The sequence below is a fragment of the Quercus robur genome, chromosome 5 (genome assembly GCF_932294415.1).
Source record: "Quercus robur chromosome 5, dhQueRobu3.1, whole genome shotgun sequence".
NCBI lineage: Eukaryota > Viridiplantae > Streptophyta > Magnoliopsida > Fagales > Fagaceae > Quercus > Quercus robur.
In genome coordinates, this window is record NC_065538.1 from 10,507,174 (window position 1) to 10,527,591 (window position 20,418).

The 20,418-nt window shown below is 31.2% G+C and overlaps 1 protein-coding gene across 6 annotated transcripts; it reads right to left on the reverse strand.

The window, feature by feature from the left end:
• Positions 1 to 424: 424 nt before the first annotated feature.
• LOC126725109 (protein ACCELERATED CELL DEATH 6-like) lies at positions 425 to 18,396 on the reverse strand. Of its 6 annotated transcripts, XM_050429625.1 has the most exons (6): positions 18,044 to 18,383; positions 17,520 to 17,684; positions 11,648 to 12,352; positions 11,025 to 11,560; positions 1,221 to 1,448; positions 425 to 827 (listed from the first exon to the last, which is right to left on the reverse strand). In XM_050429625.1, the coding sequence occupies exons 3-6, from the start codon at positions 12,231 to 12,233 to the stop codon at positions 735 to 737; spliced, it is 1,443 nt and encodes a 480-aa protein (XP_050285582.1). In that variant the 5' UTR covers positions 12,234 to 12,352; positions 17,520 to 17,684; positions 18,044 to 18,383; the 3' UTR covers positions 425 to 734. The 6 variants fall into 6 exon arrangements, with proteins under 6 accessions (XP_050285582.1, XP_050285579.1, XP_050285577.1 ...); XM_050429622.1 differs by having other exon boundaries at positions 425 to 1,448; positions 11,648 to 12,287; positions 18,044 to 18,396; XM_050429620.1 differs by having other exon boundaries at positions 425 to 1,448; positions 18,044 to 18,395.
• Positions 18,397 to 20,418: the final 2,022 nt, after the last annotated feature.

A 20,418-nucleotide genomic window follows, 5' to 3' on the forward strand; every position in this document is an offset into this window, starting at 1 on the left:
AAGCAATGACAATGCCGCAAGATGTACACTGTTTATGCTCCTTTTCTCAAAAACTAATTTGTAGTTAGATTAATTGCCATAATGTAATCTCACAATGACTCTATTATGACAGTTATATGCACAAGTGAGTGTCTAGCTAGTAATAGTAGATAAACAATTGCTAGAGATGGAGAAGGAAGTAGAAGAAGACTTGGAGGAGTAGGGAAACTTTCAAATAGTGTCAAGTGCGGTTTGTGCCTAATGGGAAAATTGGATATTTTTGAAAATTTTGGGTAGTGCTTGGCATTAGCCTAAACCTTAGGGGTGGTTGAGAGAGAGAGAGAGAGAGAGAGAGAGATTAATTGAATCTCAAATAGGATCTCCTGTAATTACTTACTAGAAATAGAAAAAATATAATAAAAACTTTAGAGGACAATCTCACAAATAAATAGAAAAACACACCATAAACTTCACTAAAAAACTATGATAACTTATAAGAGTGTTGTGTGTTATATAACCTAGTCCACTCATTTACATTTTATTATACAGATACCTTCTACTATAGGAAATGGTGCTTGGTAAAGTCCAAACATCTAAAATATTACAATCCATAGAATATGATGCTTGTTAATGTCCAAACATCTTATTACAATCACAACCCTTCCATATTGAGAAGTCCCAGAAACTTTTATTATTTGAGAAGTGGCTTGAGATTGATCACAATATTTACGAGCATTATGTATATTTGAAATGAACTAGTCCTCCTTTATGTGGCCTTCCTCCTGCAAATCTTCTCTCTCTGGCTGAGACTCTTGCTTTGCTATCATCTGCTTGTTCCCAACGTTGGCCTAATAAAAGCATCAGTTGGACATTAAAGGGACTCGTTCCCAAATTTTGACGCATAAAAGTATGGATGGAACGCTATAGTGACTAATGAAATGTACAATAGGATTGGAATTTCTAATTTTTGGGAAAATCAACGCAGTGAAAATGAAACTGAAACTGAGAAGGTAGTAGATTCCCCCAACCAAAAGAACATACGAAATCCAAGGAATATTGCTCAGGGCTATGTATACAACGGCCATGAATGCCATGGACATCGTGAAAATAGCCACTACCAGTAGATATAAAGCGTTATTAATGGCAAACTTTTCCATGTCACTGGCTACTAATGCCCATATGAGGACGAAAGCCCCTGTCATGGAGTAATACATAGCTATGGAATCACAGATAATGAAAACCTGGAAAGCCTTTCTATGTCCCGCATCAGAGCGGTTGAAACGACCCGGTACAGTTAAGGCAGCAGAAAAGGTCACGGTGGCCACTAGCACTGCTATCACCAAAATTACGTTGATCAGGTTCTGAACTTGCTCCAATTTTGGTGGTTCTCTTTCTCGTTTCAAGCTAAACTTCCTTCCCTTTTCACTGTAGGGTGTGCCAGCTGAACTTAAGACCCAAAGTGTTAATTCCTGCATGAAAATTTGAAATTTTGAAATCCAAGTCCTTAGCACTAATAACAAATTTTTTTTTTAATTATTTATTTATAAATAAATATAGTCAAGAGACACAATTTTTCCCATAAACTTTTTTCATAGTTACTAGGGTGTTAAATTTTTAATGGTAGACAATAAAGTGGTCTTAATGGTGAACCCAAATGAGAATCAATAATAAGTAGTAAATTTAACAATTTAACTTTAAAAAAAAAATGAAAAAGTTCATGGTTTTATAAACTACTATACTAGTCAAAGAATTACAAAAAAAAAAAAAAAAAGAAAAAAAAAAGAGCAGTTTAGGTGAACTAGTGAAGCCATAAACAATTTAATTGATAAATTGTAATATTTTAAAATATTTAAAATAAATATATGATAACTCATAATATTTATTCAATAATATCCAAAATGTATAAATAATTTTAAGTGAAATTTGATTCTTTATAATATTAAGAATGTAGAAAATAGGGTAAAATATTATTTTAATCCCAAAACATTACCAAAAGTTTGTTTTTTCATCTTGAAACTTTAAAAAAATTCCTTTTTTATCCTTAAACTTTGTAAAGATTTTTTTTTCCAATAGTTTCGAGATAAAAATAGGGATGAAAAAGGAACCTTTTTTCAATATTTTAAGATTTTTTTTTTTTTTTTAAAGTTCAAGGTCAAAAATTGAAACATTTTCCAATAATTTAGGGACAAAAGATGGTTTTTTCAATAATTTAGGAATAGAAAATGAACCTTTTAATGTTTAGGAATGAAAGCAAACTTTTGGGGGAAATAAAATAGTATTTTACCCTAGAAAATAAAATTATAAACAAAAAAATTAATATTACAAAAATAGTAATTCTTATTGACAAGTTCATGAATGAAACTGTACATTCCATGGTTGTTGTTGTAGTAGGGAGAGATTTTTAGTGAGTCTTTGAGCCTTTCTAAAGCCAAAAGGTTCAACATCTAAAATTTCAGTGTTTGAGACAAAGGATTGTGTAGAAATTTGTGAACCATAAAATATGCCTCAATGAAAGTTTGTCAAAAACTTGAGTTTGGAAGGAAAGTCTTCAATACAGGTATTTAAAAACCTTCAAATGAATTAGAACTATTAGGTTCTAAAGATTTAGGTGTAAATATTTAGAATCATATTTTTACTGTGTTGGCAAATCGAGAACAAAACATGTCTAGTTTAGGTGTTAAACAATGCTTAAAAGTGTTTGTTTCAAGATTCAAATCCAACTGACTGCAGGAAAAGGAAGAAAGTTTCTACCTTGCTCAACTGATCGAGAAATTAGGCTCAAGCGATCAAAAATCGCAGGAACAGAATTTCTGCAAAATTTTAAATTAGGCCCAAACCCGCAAAAATGTTTAGGGTTTCATTCCAACTTCTCCACATATAAAAGGGAAACCCTAGCTATGTTTTTCAGACTTTTGGAAGACTTGTGTTTTATTTTTTGTGAGATCTAAGAGGTTTTGTACCTTTTAACTACATAAGAATTTACCAGAGCAAGATCTACAATCAAGCGTTGGTAGAATATAGTTGCTGCATCAAGATCATTACTGATGGTGATCTAAAACCTTTGAGTAAGACCTCAAAGTCATAAGCAAGGTTGCTTGTGTTGGTGTAAATCCGAGAAGAGAAGGAGTCATTGGATTCGGAACTTGCACGTAGTCGTGTCAGTAAGTTACTACATGAGGTAGCAATAGATTTAGGGTTAAATCTGATTGTAAAAACTTCAATTCTCTTATAGTGGATTTACTTTACCTTGAGAATAGTTAGGTTAAATCCTCCCCAGGTTTTTACCTTGAAACAGTTCATTTCATCAGTTTTCCTAGGTCATCATATCGTGGTGTTTTTACTTTTCTGCTTTTATGCATGATATGATATATGCTTGTTTAACCTAAATCTGAATAATAAACCTAATAATCAACTTGGTTAATTAATTAGGTTAAACAATCTGGTTTAAGGGGTCTAATCGAACAAACAATTGGTATAAGAGTGGGTTAGCTCTTGTTTATAGGTTTTTTTTTTAACTTAGAGTTGATCCTAGACCTCTGCTGTCATGGAACACAGTTACTCTCTTGTGATTCCCTAACACTTTAATGAGAATAACTATAATTATTGGAAAGTTAGGATGAAAGCCTTCTTAAAATCTATTGATGAGAGAGTATGGCTGTCTGTTGAAAACGGTTGGGAAAGACCAACCACTACTATTGGTGAATGGACCACTACCTAAAAGGAAGTAGAAATCTTTAACAGTAAGGCTATGAATGCGATATTCAATGTTGTTTCCATGGAAGAATCTAAGAGGATCTCAAATGTGGAAATTGCTCACACTGCATGGAACATCTTACAAATAGTGCATGTAGGCACTAAGGCAGTAAAAATCAATAAATTGTAGTAGTTGACTTCTAGATTTGAAAGTATTAGAATGTCTGATGATGAATCTTTTGATGAATTCTATGCTAAGTTGAATGATATTGTCAATTCTGCTTTTAATTTGGGTGAAGTTTATGATCAACCTAAAATTGTGAGGAAAATCTTAGATCTTTAACTGAGAATTTTAGACCTAAAGTGATTGCCATAACTGAAAGTAAAGATGTTGACTCTATTCTTATAGATGAACTTGTAGAATTTTTTCAGTCCTATGAATCTGACTTACCAAAAACTAATAAATCCAAATCTATGGCTTTGAAATCTATTGATGATGTTTATGATTGTGGATTTAATGATGAACTCTCATCTATTGAGATTGCTAATCTTGCCAAAAATTTTAAAAATTTTTCTAAGAAATAATAATAAGAGGGCAAGAAATAGAAACGATGTTGATACTAAGAATGTAAAGAAGAATGACACTGCCAAAAACAACAATTTTGAAAAACTAAAAGATAAAGTAGGTCAATCTTCAAATAGTTCTTTAGGACAACAGTGTTATGGTTGTTAGGGTTATGATCATCTAAAATCCGAGTGTCCAATGTTCTTGAGATCCAAAGGTAAAGTTATGGCTGTTACTCTGAGTGATGATGAAGTTTTTGATCATGAGTCTAAAAGTGATCGAGAAATAAACTTGATGGCTTTCACTGCTACTACTGTAGTAATAGAAATTGAGACTGGTGATGAGAATGATGAAGAACTCTATGAGAATGCTGACTTGCAAGAGGCTCATAACAAGCTATGCAAGATTGCAACCAAAGATGTTATGAGTGTTGAGTTAGGGTTGAAAAAGATAAATGCTCTTGAACTAGAAAATAAGAATTTGCTGTTAAAGTTATTTGATGCCAATGAAATCTTGAATTCTGTTAAGATTGAGAACATGACCTTGCTTGAAAAAGTTAAAAGTTTAGAACTAGAATTATCTGTTGCTAGAGAACAAATAGATAGAACTTATACTTCTAAATTGGATGACATGTTAAATGTTCAAAAATCTATTTCAAATAAGATAGGTCTAGGGTTTGTTGAGATTGGATCTTCTTTGGTTGTTAATCCCCCCAAATTTGTATTAGCATCATCTACTTCTGTTGTTCATCCATTTGTGTCTGAAGTTAAGGTACATAAGAAAGAAGTTCCAACTTCTAGAAGAACTAGGGTAGATTTGAGTGAGTCTAAACCTAAGAATCCCAATCAATATGGAAGCAAGAAAAATCACAAACCTCAGTGGTTTTGTCACTTTTGTGGTGGAGCTGAGCATACTAGGCCAAATTGCTTTAAGTTGCAAGCTTTAAAGCAAGCATCCAAACAAAAAGTATCTGCGTCAAAAGTACAAGATCCTATGGCACTTATCCATGAGCTGGTAAAGATTCTTAAGCTTTATACCAATACTGGAGCTAAAATTAGGGTCAGTCATAATAGAAATCTCAACTCCAAGTTTGCATCTAAAAGAGTCTGGATGCAAAAGACTCAGTCTTAGTGAGTTTGTCTGACATAGTCCTTATGTCAATTCTTTTTATCTCTTGTGACCAAAATTGTTTTTCTTTGAGGTTTTCATTTGCATGACATTCATACATTTCATTCTAGGTTTGATTTTGTTGTTTTATAGTTTATATATATATATATATATATATATAAAGGAAAAAAAAAAGGTCATTGTATTATACATCTTTAAGATGTGTAATTGAGATAGGCCTATGAAATTTGCATTTCATAACTGTGTACCTTGTTTAGCTTTGATGAGCTTTATTTTTCTGCAGTTTGCTAGTTTGTAGTGCTTATATTGTGTGAGTTGTTTATGGTTTTTAACACATGCTCTTAATTTTGAATTCACATTATTTTGATTGTAAGGACTAAAAAAATCCTAGGAGAAAAGCATAAATAACCATCTCACCACTATTACTCGCCAATCATGAATACCTATGTGCAAATCATAAAAGTCATGCTTGGTAAGGTGTAACACTTGCACAGCAAAATACTTAAGACGCTGCTATACATTAGATAAAAGAAGCAAAAAAGAAAAATGAAAAACAAAGAAAAATATGCTTTAAAAGAAAAAGAAAAGGCAAAAAAAAAAAAAAAAACCGCATGGTTACAAGCGTGCTTTCTAGGAGATGTGGGAGTTATATGATGTAACTCTTTAGGTGATAGTTACTTTCAAACTTATGTGATGAATAATGTAGAAATTGTGCTTATTTTTTATCTACATATCACCTTGTGAGTATTTTCATACATTTACTAGTTGCACACACCATAAGCAAATTTTTGTTAAACTCTGTACATGAGATTGTGTGTTAAGTTTTGTAGACTTCCAAAATTTAACTTCTTGATGTGTTTAATGCATTTTGGGGGAGTGAGGAAAGAAAAGATTGAAGAAATTTGTTAAAGTTTTTTTGAAAAGTTAGATTTTGTAAAACATTTGAAATCATGAACATACATCTCATATCATAAAAATAGATTTTCAAATGATTCTACAGAAAAAGTTTTCCAGATTTTTCAAAATTTCTGTTTCTTCAAGATTCAACCGATTGAGTCTACTTTTCATCCGATCGAAAAGGGAAGAGGAAAATTCAGTTTTCAGCTTAAAATCTCGGGCTTGCTTGATTCCTTCCCAATTCCTTTCAATCAATTCAGCCTATTTCCATGGACATTTCGATTCCTTCCCGATTCCTCTCGACCGATTGGTTTTCGTTTTTTTTAAAACATATAGGAATCAAATCATACTTTTTAAACTGTTTTTTTTCTTTCTCTCCGATTCCTCTCTCGATCCCTTCTCAAAAAAAAAAATGTCGTATTCTTGGTCAAAGATTCAAAGGTTTTCTTCAAAAACTTAGGGTAAGACACTTTTGACCTTCCTTTTTCATCAAATTACATGATTTCATGCATCTTTCATGCATTTTTCTATGGATTTTTGCATTTTTAAAATTTGGGATTTTTGATGTTTATGGGATTTTTGATCAAAACTAAATCATGGGTTTTTCATCATGCATCATTTAAACATGATTCTCACACTTTAATTTCAAAATTTTTATGGTTTCTAAATTTTTTTGAAATTAGGGTTCTTATGTTCTTGAGAGATTTGGGGATTTTGTGAAATTGGGTAAAATTGAACAAAATTGACTTGTGTTATTGATAGATTAAGTGATTATAACATGATTTAGGCTTGTTATATTGTTCAATTGATCAATATAAGGATTTTTTTTTTTTGAAAATTAGGTTTTTCAAAATTGGGGATTTTCAAAAATTCTTAATTTTCTTGGTGAATTTTCAACATTGAGATGAATTTGGACTGCTTTAGAGAATTAAAGCACGCATCATATGAATTTTAATATCATCCACCATGTAGTTTTTCAAAAATTGCATGTTATCTTGTCTTTAACCCTTCTTAATGCAATCTGCCCTTGGTTTTGTTATGTTGTTTTTTTCTGTCTTTAGTCATGGCTCCTAAGGTTGGTAGGAAATTTAAGACTAGAGCTGATAGGAACCCTAGATCATCCTCTTCTAGTTTTGCTGTAGTTGATAGGGTTAGGTTCTTATCTGCCAAATGTGAGGAGACTTATGAGACCTTGACAAAATATTGGTCTATATTGGGTGAGAGGGAAATTGTCTTGAGCGAGTTAGATCCCTCTATTCATAGAAATTTTGTGTCTAGGAAATAGGTATCCTTGTGTGAGGTATATGATCCTCCTCTTGCAGCTTTGCTTAGAGAGTTTTACTCTAACCTCTCTGTCTATTCTGAGATTACAGGTGGTCATTACTTGACTTCCTAGATCTATGGTCAAGAGTTTACCATCTCTAGAAAAATTGTTTCTAAAGCTTTAGGAGTGCCTTTAGTTCGTAAACCCACATACCCATACATTGAGTTTCCTTCTGTAGATGACATTATGTCACTTCTTTATGGTAGACATGTTTCTTAGGACACTGAACCAAGAATCAATTCTTGTGAATTTACTGAGCTTAATTCTTTATATTTGAGGATTTCTTGTCATAACATCTATCCTATATCTCACGCTCATATTGTTCCCATAGATAGATGTGCTTCTCTCTATGCTTTTGTTACTGATGGTTCTATGTGTTTTCCTTCTTTGTTTATCCAAATCATTGTTGATATTTCTAGGAGTAAGAGTAAAGGTCAGAAACGGTTCCTTCCCATGTACATTTATGGGATTTTGAGGTTTTTAGGGTTGTTTGAGTTTCCTTCCTTAGAGTTAATTCACATCACTGCCCCCATAGGAACCACCTTTCTTAGACAACGACAGACACAGATAAAGAGTGCTATACCAAGTACTGGGACGTCAAAGAGATCACGAGGAGAAGCTTCTACTACAGCACCTACCTCAGGTACTATGCCTACTACTAAGGAGACATTTGTGGACCCGACTGCAGCTGTGGATCCTTCTAGTGGTGTTGACGATGTAGACCCTACTGTTGCCCCTCCTCTCTCACTCCATGCCATGATGGAGTCTTTCATGACTACTCAGACGGCACATGGACAGCTTTTGGATGAGTTGTTGATGTAGGTTGCTTCCTTGAGAGCAAGTTTTGTATAATATAGGAGTGTGTTTCCACATCCTCCACCCTCTAGTGACTAATGTTGCCTTTGCCAATTCGTAACAAAAAGGAGGAGTAGGTTAGGACTTTTTGTACTAAGGGGGAGTAGAGTTTGTATTTAAGGGGAGTTTGATGTATTTTCTTTGGTTCTGTTGTCTATAATTCATTGTTTATATTTGTTTATATGATTATGTACTTGATTCACAAACATTGATGTGCTTTTTGATTATGATAGTTATTGATGATGAGGTTATTCATTATTGATGCAATTACTGTCTCTTTAATATGTTTTGTGAATTAAAGTTCAGTTTTTCTTTGATTATGGCACTATATTTTCCATACACGCATTTATTGTTTGTTTTCAGTGTTTTAGGAATTTAGAAGTTAATTCTTTCAACAGTTGCTGTCTATACTAGCAACTAATAGTTAATAGTTGTGTAAGAATTGTATTAGGGCAATATCTTGTATTTTGGTTGGTATTTAATTTAAGCATTACATTTTATATGTGTGTTTTATCACGGATTGCCAAAGGAGGAGATTGTTAGGTTCTAAAGATTTAGGTGTAAATGTTTAGAATCATATTTTTACTAAGTTGGCAAATCGAGAACAAAACATATCTAGTCTAGGTGTTAGGCAATGCTTAAAAGTGTTTGTTTCAAGGTTCAAGTCCAGTTGACTACAGAAAAAGGAAGAAAGTTTCTGCCTTGCTCGAACGATCGAGAAATTAGGCTCGACCAATTGAAAATCACAGGTACAGAATTTCTGTAGATTTTTAAATTAGGCCCAAGCTTGCGAAAACATTTAGGGTTTCATTCCAACTTCTCCACATATAAAAGGGAAACCCTAGCTATGTTTTTCAAAATTTTGGAAGATTTGTGTGTTACTTTTTGTAAAATCTGAGAGGTTTTCTACCTTTTAACTACACAAGAATTTAACAGAGCAAGATCTACAATCAAGTGTTAGTAGAATATAGTTGCTGCATCAAGATCATTACTGATGGTGATCTAAAGCCTTTGAGTAGGACCTCAAAGTCATAAGCAAGGCTACTTGTGTTGGTGTAAATCCGAGAGGAGAAGAAGTCCGTGGATTCGAAGCTTGCACGTGGTCGTGTCAGTAAGTTACTACATGAGGTAGCAATAGATTTAGGGTTAAATTTTATTGTGAAAACTCCAATTCTCTTATAGTGGATTTACTTTACCTTAAGGATAATTAGGTCAAATTCTCCCCAAATTTTTATCTTAAAACGGTTAGTTTCATCGGTTTTTCTAGGTCATCATATTGTGGTGTTATTATTTTCCCGCTTTTGTGCATGATATGATATATGCTTGTTTAACTTAGATCTTAATAATAAACCTAATAATCAACTTGGTTAGTTAATTAGGTTAAACAATCTGGTTTAAGAAGTCTAAACGAACAAACAGAAACCACCAAGAAATCCATGAAAAAAAAAAAAAAAAAAAAAAGTTCACGGTTGAAGGGGAAGAAGCTTGTGATATACATGAAAGACTCCGTCTTGTCGAAGGTTTGCTAAAATGGAAACAAAGAGAGTTTTGTATGCTATTTGGGCAAAGAAAAACATTGAGAAGATGCTTGAATGCAAAGACAACATAATGATAGAAATTGCTCTTTCGCTATAGCATAAGTAGGCATGTCTACAACATATGTATTGTGTATATGGCAAGGACCTATGAAAGTCAGATAGTAGGTCTTTCACATCATCAGTATGAAACTAGCGTGTGAGAGCTAGCTCTAAATGCATGTGAGACACATAAAAGGTGTCTTCAAAGCAGGATGCTGTAGATGTGGCCACAAGGAAGCTTGTAATTGAAACTGAGACGGTGCATTAATGTGTGTGCGATGATAAAACGGTGATTATAGTCAAAGCTTGGTTTTCATTCATACTTTTCTTTTTATAATATTGTGGGCATAAATAGCCACTATACATAATTGGAATGCTAAAGTTTAGGACTACAAATCTCCAAGCCAGTAGAGCAAATCTCTAATCTAGGAAACATATATATTTACAATCAATCTATATACGGAAGTCTACCAACTTGGAATTATTTCTAGAATCTTCAACAATTATGAAAGGACATGAATGCATATCTAAACAGATTAAGTATAGCTGGATCCCCATGGATTTAGACCTTGTGTGTGGGCTATAATGTTAATAACAATATTGGATCTGCCAGGGATGTGCAACTATGGTCTTAAAAGGATTTTAGGGTGCTGCTTAGAAAAAGAAAGCATCCAAGAAATACATATTTGTGACTCAGATACCATGTTAGAATGTGATGAAAATAAAATAAAATGGTGTAAAGAGAGGCTGGGAGAGAGTTGAAGAAATAAAATTAACATGGTTTGGCATAAGAATCCATGCCCACAAAAGAATGCCCCATATGAGTACATATTTTCTATTTTAAAGTTTATTTTATTTTCTATATATATATATAACAAAACCACATTAACAATAATATGGTAACCCTCAGACCACAGTATTTCATGATACAACAAAACCACTATAACCCATGGTGCTAATATATTCTAATTAACATGATCCAGTTACCACTAATTAGAGGACATACCTGCCTAGATTTCAAATTGTTTCGAATTCTTGATGCAATATCAATAGCAGTCAGGCCTTCCTTGTTTCTGCGTTTTAAATCAACTCTCTTATTCCACGTGAGAGAACATAAAACGTTAGAATGAAAGTATAGTGACGCCAAATGCAAAGCAGTGTTTCCATTCTCGTCTACTGCATTTATAAGCTCCTCAAGTTTTGAGTCACTCAGTATGGCTTTTACCACATCGTTTTTTCCATACTCAGCAGCAACATGAAGAACATTCTGGCTCTTTTTGTTGAGTAATTCTGTTGGATAGAGCCACTGTTGTTGAAGAAACTCTTTGACTACTTTTGTATGTCCTCTTTTGCACGCAGCATGAATAGGAAAGTCACCATTGTTACTCCTTCCAAAGGCATCATGTTTAAATTCTGTTATTAACAGGAATCGAACGCCATCAATGTAACCTTTGGATGCTGCATAATGCAATGGCGTCTTCCCCTTTTCATCTCTTATGTGGAATAGTTGTTTATTCTTCTCGAATATTATTTCCAACATATCTAAGTTCAAAAACCAATTATTTTAAAACATGAATAAAATTAAAAAGTGCGTAAAATAGAATGGTAGGAAGTTGGGGCTAATAGTACCTCGTCTTTTCTTGAAGATGGCAACATGAACAGGTGACTCTATCCGAGGCCTTTCCATCAGCCTGCCATTTTCATATGGAGCTTCTAACAAAAGTTCAAGAATTTCTATACTTTCAGTTTCAATGGCTAGACATAATGGAGATTCACCTCCGTCATTCAAATAGTACGACGCTTCTTTATGACGCGAAAATAAATATTTCACGACTTCAAGAGAACACTGAACTATGACAGCTTCATGCAGGGCAGTGTTTCCAACGTTGTTCTTCATTTCTAATAACTGTTCACGGTCATTAACATTAGTATCAACGAGGACTTCCATTACGTCGTATTTTCTAGCTTTGATTGCAACGTGAAGTGCAGTATCACCTAAAACATTTCTCCTGGTAAGAAAGAAGGGGAATTTATCAATGATGAACTTAGCTATATTTTTGCTTCCAAAACTTGCTGCCTTGTGAAGCACTGAATTCCCTGATGCAGTCACTTGTTCAACTTGTTCCAAGTTAGAAATGAAACCGACAACGTTATCATTTTCTACTGCTTCATATAAATGAACAGCCATCGATATATGTATGCCATGGTCCTCCATCCCTTGAAATGTTTCCTTTAATTTCTTTAACTTCTCGATGTCTATTTCCTGCAACTGGTTTGACAAAGAAATAGCCTCACGAAGGTATGACGAAGAAATTGCTGGAGACTTCGAAAAATCTGCAAATAAACAAAGAGAATAACAAGATTTTGGTTTATAAATTCTAATCCCTAGTCACTAAGATTGCATTCCAAAAGCACGGCCACATTGCTGCCTTTCCTTAGTTTTCCTGGTGGTCAGTTGCTCATCCTTCTAGCCCTAAGAATAAAACTAACTTCAAATTTTAAGAGTTTTGTTACTCCAATTAGAGAATTAGGTTTGAATTACCCACCACATTTGTTTAAGCACGAAGGAAAAAACAAACAAATAAACCAAAACAAGGGTTTAAGACAACAACCCTTAAGGCAGTCGTTAACTTTTCCTTATAATTAAATACTCATACTTCGTTACAACGCAAATCTGACCTATAGCACGAATTGCCACCCTAATTTAGAAAGGGAGAGCAAGCCAATTTTGAATGAAAATCGAATGTCCATCACCGTGTTTAGACTGACCGGCCTCTCTCTGATTCTTTAAGAATCAATTTCTTGAGAGAAGTTAAGAGTTTAAGCATCTCTCAATAAATTTTCCTTTAATGAGTCATATACATTTTGAGTCTAATAATTAAATTTGAATGTAAATGTATGCAATACACTAACTCAATTTTGGTGTTCTTCATATTCTCTCATATTGTGACTTCTCTTACGGTATGTTCGGTTGGTAAGAATTTTAATGCTTGAGAATTTAAAACTCCTATGAATTTTACTCATGACATGTTTAAATTTTTTAGAAATTAGAAATTAGGGTTTGGTAGGTCTTAAGAAACTAGTTTCCAAGATTATGAAAATCAAATATAAGTTCAATAAGTATTACTATTTTCGTATGTGTTCTAATAAGTATTACTATTTACTTAAAAATATATATATAAGTTCAATAAGGAAAAAATAACCCGCATGACAATCATGGTAAATAATACCTAATAGGGAATGTTAACTAGTTTTAGAATAATTTGTTATATATATATATATATATATATTAAAAATCAAAACTTAGAAAAAATCCAATTAGAATCCAAATTACATTTCAATGGAAGTTCAATTGTGCGTTATGTATCCAATCTAATTTTTAATATTTGTGCCAAGTGAATTATTGAGGGTAAAAATCAAATAGTCCAAAAAGCAAAACCCAATTAAAAAACTCTCTATCTCTTTCAAACAATGATAAAGTTTCACAATCAATTTGATATTTTATTAAATTATTTTAGTCTACCACACAAATAGGTAGGTTCTATGCGTAGTACGGATTTGCGACTAGTTAGATTCGAAATTGGATTTCAATCACTATATAATTTTACGCCACGTGTCCATCTAATTTTTTTAATTTTTGAGGCAAATGAATTATTAGGTGCAAAAACCGAAAAATCTAAATCTAATTAAATTCAAAATCATATATATAGATAATTAAAAACCGTAAAATATTTTAGAAATCTATGGCTTAAAAAATGTATAAGCTAATACCATGTATAATTTCAACATTTTCTCTAAAAATTGGTATAATTTGAACTGCATAAGTGTGATTTCACACTAGTATACAATTAAATCCAAAAATGAGAGAAATTCAATTAGATTCTAAATTGGACTTCAATTGTTGTCTAATTTTAAGCCACATGTCCTATCTAAGAATTTTTTTTTTTTTTTAATTTTATTCTAGGTGAGTTAATGTTATGCAAAAGATGAAGGAGTCTAATACAAATAAACTATCAAAAAAAAAAAGAAAAAAAAAAGAGAGGAAAATCATGTGTATATCCAAAAAAATCTAAAATAAAAAATAAAGAGAGAGAGAGAGAGAGAGAGAGAGTAAAACTCATCTATGACTTAAAAAATGTGTAATTCTTACATCAAGTATAATTTGAATTCATATATATGTAGTTGTGACTATTTTTAATTATACTGTGTATATGCACGGGTTATATACTAGTATATATTTAAAGCCAAAACTGAGAGAAAATCCAATAAAATTTTAAATTGAATTCCAATTGAGGTCCAATTTTGCATCACATGTCTAATTTAAGGATTTTAGTTTTTTTTTCTAAGTTAATTATTCATTGAAAATCCGAAGAGCCCAACACTAAATAAACCATATAAAAAACCAATCATACACTTAATCTAATCATTTTTTTAACATAACTATGATCTAAACTAAACCAACTTATGGTTGATCTTGGGAGAATGTGGCATTTTATGGGCTTCGTAATATGCTAGAAGCACTATGTGGGCAACTGATAGGTTTCGTTTTAATACCAAAAAATTATAAATATTTGTTATTGACTAAATTGTAAGTATATACAAGTTAATTAGGATCAAAACACCTCTTTAAAATTGTATGATAGAATATTTAAAATAAATGCTAACAAAAAATTACATGAAATTATCATGGTTTAAGTTAAATATAAGCTATAGTAGAAAGAGATGTAAAACAAAAACAAAAACAAATATATAGATATATATATATATATATATATAATGTAAAAATATTTAAATACTATAGCTAAACATAAGATCTACAATTTTTATTCTTTTTTGAGATAAAGGGTATATAGATCTTAATGTATGTAGAATTGTAGCCGCACATAATGCAGGTTATATGCTAGTTAAGTGCAATATTGGAGAGTTTGAAATAGCAATAAAGCTAGCTAGGATAAAAACAAAAATTCACAACAATTTTACACCACCACCCAATTTACCCATAAATTATAAGAATTGATATATCCCAATATTTTCAAAATACCACAATATTAATCAGCCAAACACTTAAAGAGGAGGGATGGGGCTACCATGGATTCTAAAAAACTATATATATATATATATATATGTGAATAAAATTTAACTACATTATATTAGGTTTTTTAATAAACTTCAAACACCCAGTTGCATTGATCTTAACTGTTCTTGAGAAATATATCATTATTTATATTTTATTGGTCTATGCAATTAGATGCTTGATTTTTTTTTTTTTTTTTTTTTTTTTGAGGGGATACTTGAATTTAATTTAGGAACCTATGTATTGCACATAAGGAACTATATGTCTATACCGAAGTTTTATATTATGTTTTTTCATCTAATTACTTTTATATAGTGATTGATATAGGAGTTGATTTTATGGGATCAAAATTTATAAGCAATACACACATGCACACACGTGCGCTTAAGTAATTGAAACCAATGTGAATAATAATAATAATTCATTTATATAAATACTAATCAATATTTTAATAAAAGAGAATCCTAAGAAGAAATAGCATATTTGTTATTTTATGTTTATTGTTAGGGTTTGTTTACACGTAAATAATCCATTTTGTGATTTTTTTTTTTTTCAAAATTAAACTTACGATTCACAAATGATTTTTTAATAGCTAGATAAACCTCATATAGCTCATATGAATAATGATATTTTAATTGATATATATACTCATAACGTTATCCAATTGTAACATCTTGATCGAATTCTAGTCTATAACATATATATATATATATATATATATATACATTTGAAATTTTAGATTTTAGCTTGAAACAATATCATACTTGGGAGTTTATTATGTAATTATTTTTATATTTTATTACTTACACACAAATTTCTTGGAAAACCTTCCTTTTCATATATGAGAAAGACACTAAAGCTCTCTAATTCCTAATTATAAAAATAAAATTGTCCTTTTATTCAGAAATTAAAACACAGTATCCCTTGTCCAATTCTCCAAAAGCAGAATGATAAAGAGGGATTTTGTTTTCGAAAAAGAAAAATGAATCTGTAGATTGTCAGGTAAAAATCAAAATCACAGAGTTCTTTAGGTCCTATTTGGTTAGCTGAAAAAGCACCATTTTTTTTTTTTTTTTGTTTTCTTTTCAATTTTTAGTGAGTTCCACCACTAAAAAACTGGTTTGGTTTTAGCATTTATATTCAGTTTTCATTTTCAATATCCTAAAAGTTGGATTTGAGTAAGAAAAATTACTTTAAAAAAAAAAATTGAAAACAATGACAAAACCTTTGTATAACGTATTCTATACTCAAATAATGTATTCAAAACAACTTACCAAACACTATTAAATATGAAAATCAGTAATTTTTTCTATATTAAATTCAAGATTTAAATATAGAATAAAGAAAATGAAAAGTAAATATACCACTTTTTTAAACAAAAAAGGTTGTTACTTTCCAACAGGCATTGAAAGGATGGGACTTGTACACAAGATAAGACATGAAACTTTTCAAACCTCGTTTTTACCCCGAAAGGAAGAGAAGAGTTGAATTCTCTTTGCAAGAATTTTGACAGATAAGTTGATGATAATTAATGGTAAAAGACCCTTGAAATTTAAGTTTTTTTTTTTTTTTTTGAGAAACCCTTGAAATTTAAGGTTGAGAGAGAGGAAATCGGTATTGTTTAATACGGTTTTAGAGAGGTAATCGCTAGTAGCTTGATACCTCTATTATATTACCTCGAAAAGAGGGATTTTTCCCCCCTTTTTTCCAATCTTATCATTTTTAACAAATCAAACCTTCTGATCATACTGTTTTTTTTTTTTTCTTTTGACAAAAGAAAACTTTTTTTTTTTTTTAAATTAGTCATTTTTCGAATCATCTTTATAGAAAATTGTCTTATTTTCATGCGTTTGATAGTAACCTTGAAAATGAGCGCTAAAAAGCGTTTTCTTGTATTTGGTACATAGAAAATTAGTAACTTTTTCATACAATTTAAAATATGGGAGGGCAATTATGAGAATTAATCAAGTTTTTTTTTGGAAAATAAAGGCAAAAAACAATCTTTTGAAAATAACCCACGTTTTCATTAGAATTTTCTAATGATCAAGCTTTAGTTTTTCTTTAACCCATATTTTCTGATATTACTAAAAATTGAAAAACTCGGAAAACTATATTTAATATAGAGTTTTCAGCCGAAATAAATAGATACATAGGGTTAAATTGCTACTTTTATAAACTTTAGGATTTAATTTTTTACTTTTAAAAATAGTCAAAATATTGTTTCCATCTCTAAAGTTTGCATGAATTTGGCTATTCATCCTTAAAAGTTCATTTTTTATCTATGAACTTTTTAAAGAAATATTTTTAATGGTTTAAAGACGAAAAAAGAAAGAAAAAACTTTTTACAATAGTTCATTCATTGAAAAAAAAAATTAAAATGAAAATTGATGAGTGTAACACCTAAGGCTTTGGAATAAAAATGCTTACCAGAAGGAATCCGGTTCTTGTCAAATGGTACTTCAGACGTTTTCTTTTTTGGGCTCAGAAATTAAATCTTCAAAACTTAGATCAACATTGTAGTATATATCCTCGAAGAACTTGACACCTTAAATCTACATTGACCTTGCTTTGCTCGAACCATCAATGAACAACCTCAAAAAAAAAAAAAAAGGTGGTGAGGATTGTGATTGAGGGCAAGAGATGTTGGGGAAAAATTCTAATCCCCTCAATATCTATGTGTGAAATAAAATATATAACTACCAAATAATAGCAATATTATAATAAATAAATAAATAAATAAAAAAAATCCAGCAAGTCCCGCATAAACACAACTACACAAGAACAGTAAATCTTACGTGGAAAACCTCCAGTATAGAAGGAAAAACGATAGGCAGCTACGAAAAATATTCACTATAAAATAAAGATTACAACTATCAAGTTTATGCTAAACTTAAGTCCACAATAAATTAGATATACAACAAATAAATCTCAACGAGTAAATACAATCTCACCACAACGAGAGTAACAAAATCTTTCTCTGAATATTCCAACTCTCCATAATTGTAGAACTCAAAAACTCCATGAAAACTCCACTAATTTATCTTTCTTGTGTAACTTGAGCAAAGAAAAAATATATTCTTTTTCTTTTTCACTCTCAAACACTCTCACTGTGTTTCTCTCTATCTCTTCACAAGGACTGCAACTCTCAAGCAGCTCTCTTTTTCTCTGTGTCTTGCTCTCTCTCTGGAACTCACACCAAAATGGCCGAATGGGACTCTATTTCGCTTCAGCTTTTCACAAGGCCGAATGGCCTCAGTTTTCTTTCTTTTCTCCTTTTTCAGTTTCAGCGTGTCCCACACGCTAAGTCACTGCCCAATGAATGGCATGCTGACTTTGGAAGCTTGTGGAAGCAAGCATGTGGGCTGGACCCACACGGTGCTTGCACACAACAAGAGCAAGAGAGGCAGAGGAGGAGACATTTAGATAGAGTGGATAAGAAGTTTGTGGCTTTTAGTGCTATTGTTTGATCCTCTTCTGGATAAGAACTTTTTTTTTTTTTTTTTGGAAACTTTCTGGATAAGAACCTAATAAATAAGAGAAAGAAGCAGACCTTCCTTGTTCTTTCTTATAAAGAGAAAGAAGCAGAAGACAAAAAGACGGTGTAAAAGTGGAAGAAAAATGCTATAATTATTATAAAACACAAAATGTTAACAAATGCATATATGAATGAATGTAATTGGGTAAGATTCGACAACCTAATGGATGAAAGATTTAAATTACTTTCTTATGACTAGTAATTAAGTAGTAACACTGTTTATGTTTGAGGAGAGGTGGTATGTTATTAATTACTATATTTGGGGAGTACACTATTCTTCATATGAAACAAGAGAGTAGCATGCTTTTCCCGGGAAGTATCTAATAATTGTACTTCTTTCTCTCATATAATAGTAGGTATTTAAGGAAAAAACATCTTAGGGTGACTACAATTAAGTAAGCTATATCTATATCTATATATATATAGATATATGTATGTAATAATAATAATAATAATAATATGTGAAACTGAGAGAAAATCTAATTAGATTTCAATTAAATTCTCAATTTTGCACCACATGTCTTTTTTTCTTTTTTTTTTTGGTCAATTGAGTTAATTGAATTCTCAATTTTACGCTATGTGTCCTATCTAAATTTTAAAATTTTTGTGCCAAAATAAATAATACATTAACACCTAATACAAAAACCAAGAAGACCACAAAAATAACCTAAACAAGAACATTTCACCGTAGACTCTCTCTCTCTCTCTCTCTCTCTCTCTCTTAAATGTTTCTCTAAATATAATCTCAACCCCTAACCACTTGCTACCATTGGCAAACAACTCTTAACAACACACCGGCAATCCCCCAATGCATAACAAACAGATTTGTAAGTAAACTTGCAGCCCCTTTTCTATTCATATTCATTGACTTATGAAACATTGTCAATTCCTTTTCTCACATTTTTTTTTTTTTTTGGTTAACAACTCTTTTGCTTCATAACTAACCATTGAATTTAACAATATCAATATTCAAATGTATAAATGAAAGTTAGGTCCTGTATGAGGATTAAAATAAGCAACCATACGAATTTTGGAAACAATACTTCATTATAATGCTATTTGGAGATTTTATTTATTATTAATTTTGTTGTTGTAGTATGCCTTTTTTGTTTTGGGTTGCATCTCAACAATAAACAAGGCCAGTAATCCAATTATTTGTGGTAAGAATATAAGGGTATGATTGGGCAAAACCAGTAGTTCTTTTTCTTCCAAGTCCAATGAACATGACTAAGTTGAAAGTGGTATTTCTTGAAATTTTTCATATTGCATGAGATAAGATTTATAATGAAAAAATATATAGCTGAATTTAGTTATACAATTAGTAACAATGACAAGACTTTAATACAAGTTTTTTTATACAGTTAGGTAGATGAGATTTATCAATTAAAAATTTAAAATATATTTAGTTTCCCAATAGGCAGATATAGAGAGATAGTATTTACTTAGATCCAATATGGGGGATGGCACTCAAAAGCGGTAAATATTTATCAATAGCTAAAATATATCATTCCATATGACTGTTGTTACTTATCTTTGAAAAGATCATATCCAAAAACAAACAAACCAAAAAAAAATAGGAAAATTATAAATTCAGCCCATTTTTAGAGAAATTTGTTTAGTTTACGAGGTTTTTTTTTTTTTTTTTTTTTTTTTTTTTCATAGTTTGTAATGCTCTTCAAAGTATATACTTAGTTATGTGTGACTTTTAATGAAGCTAAGCATTGCTAGTGTAAGGTTGAATTTAATCAACCATTCTGTTGGCTTTATTCCGTGCCAATTTACTTGTAATTC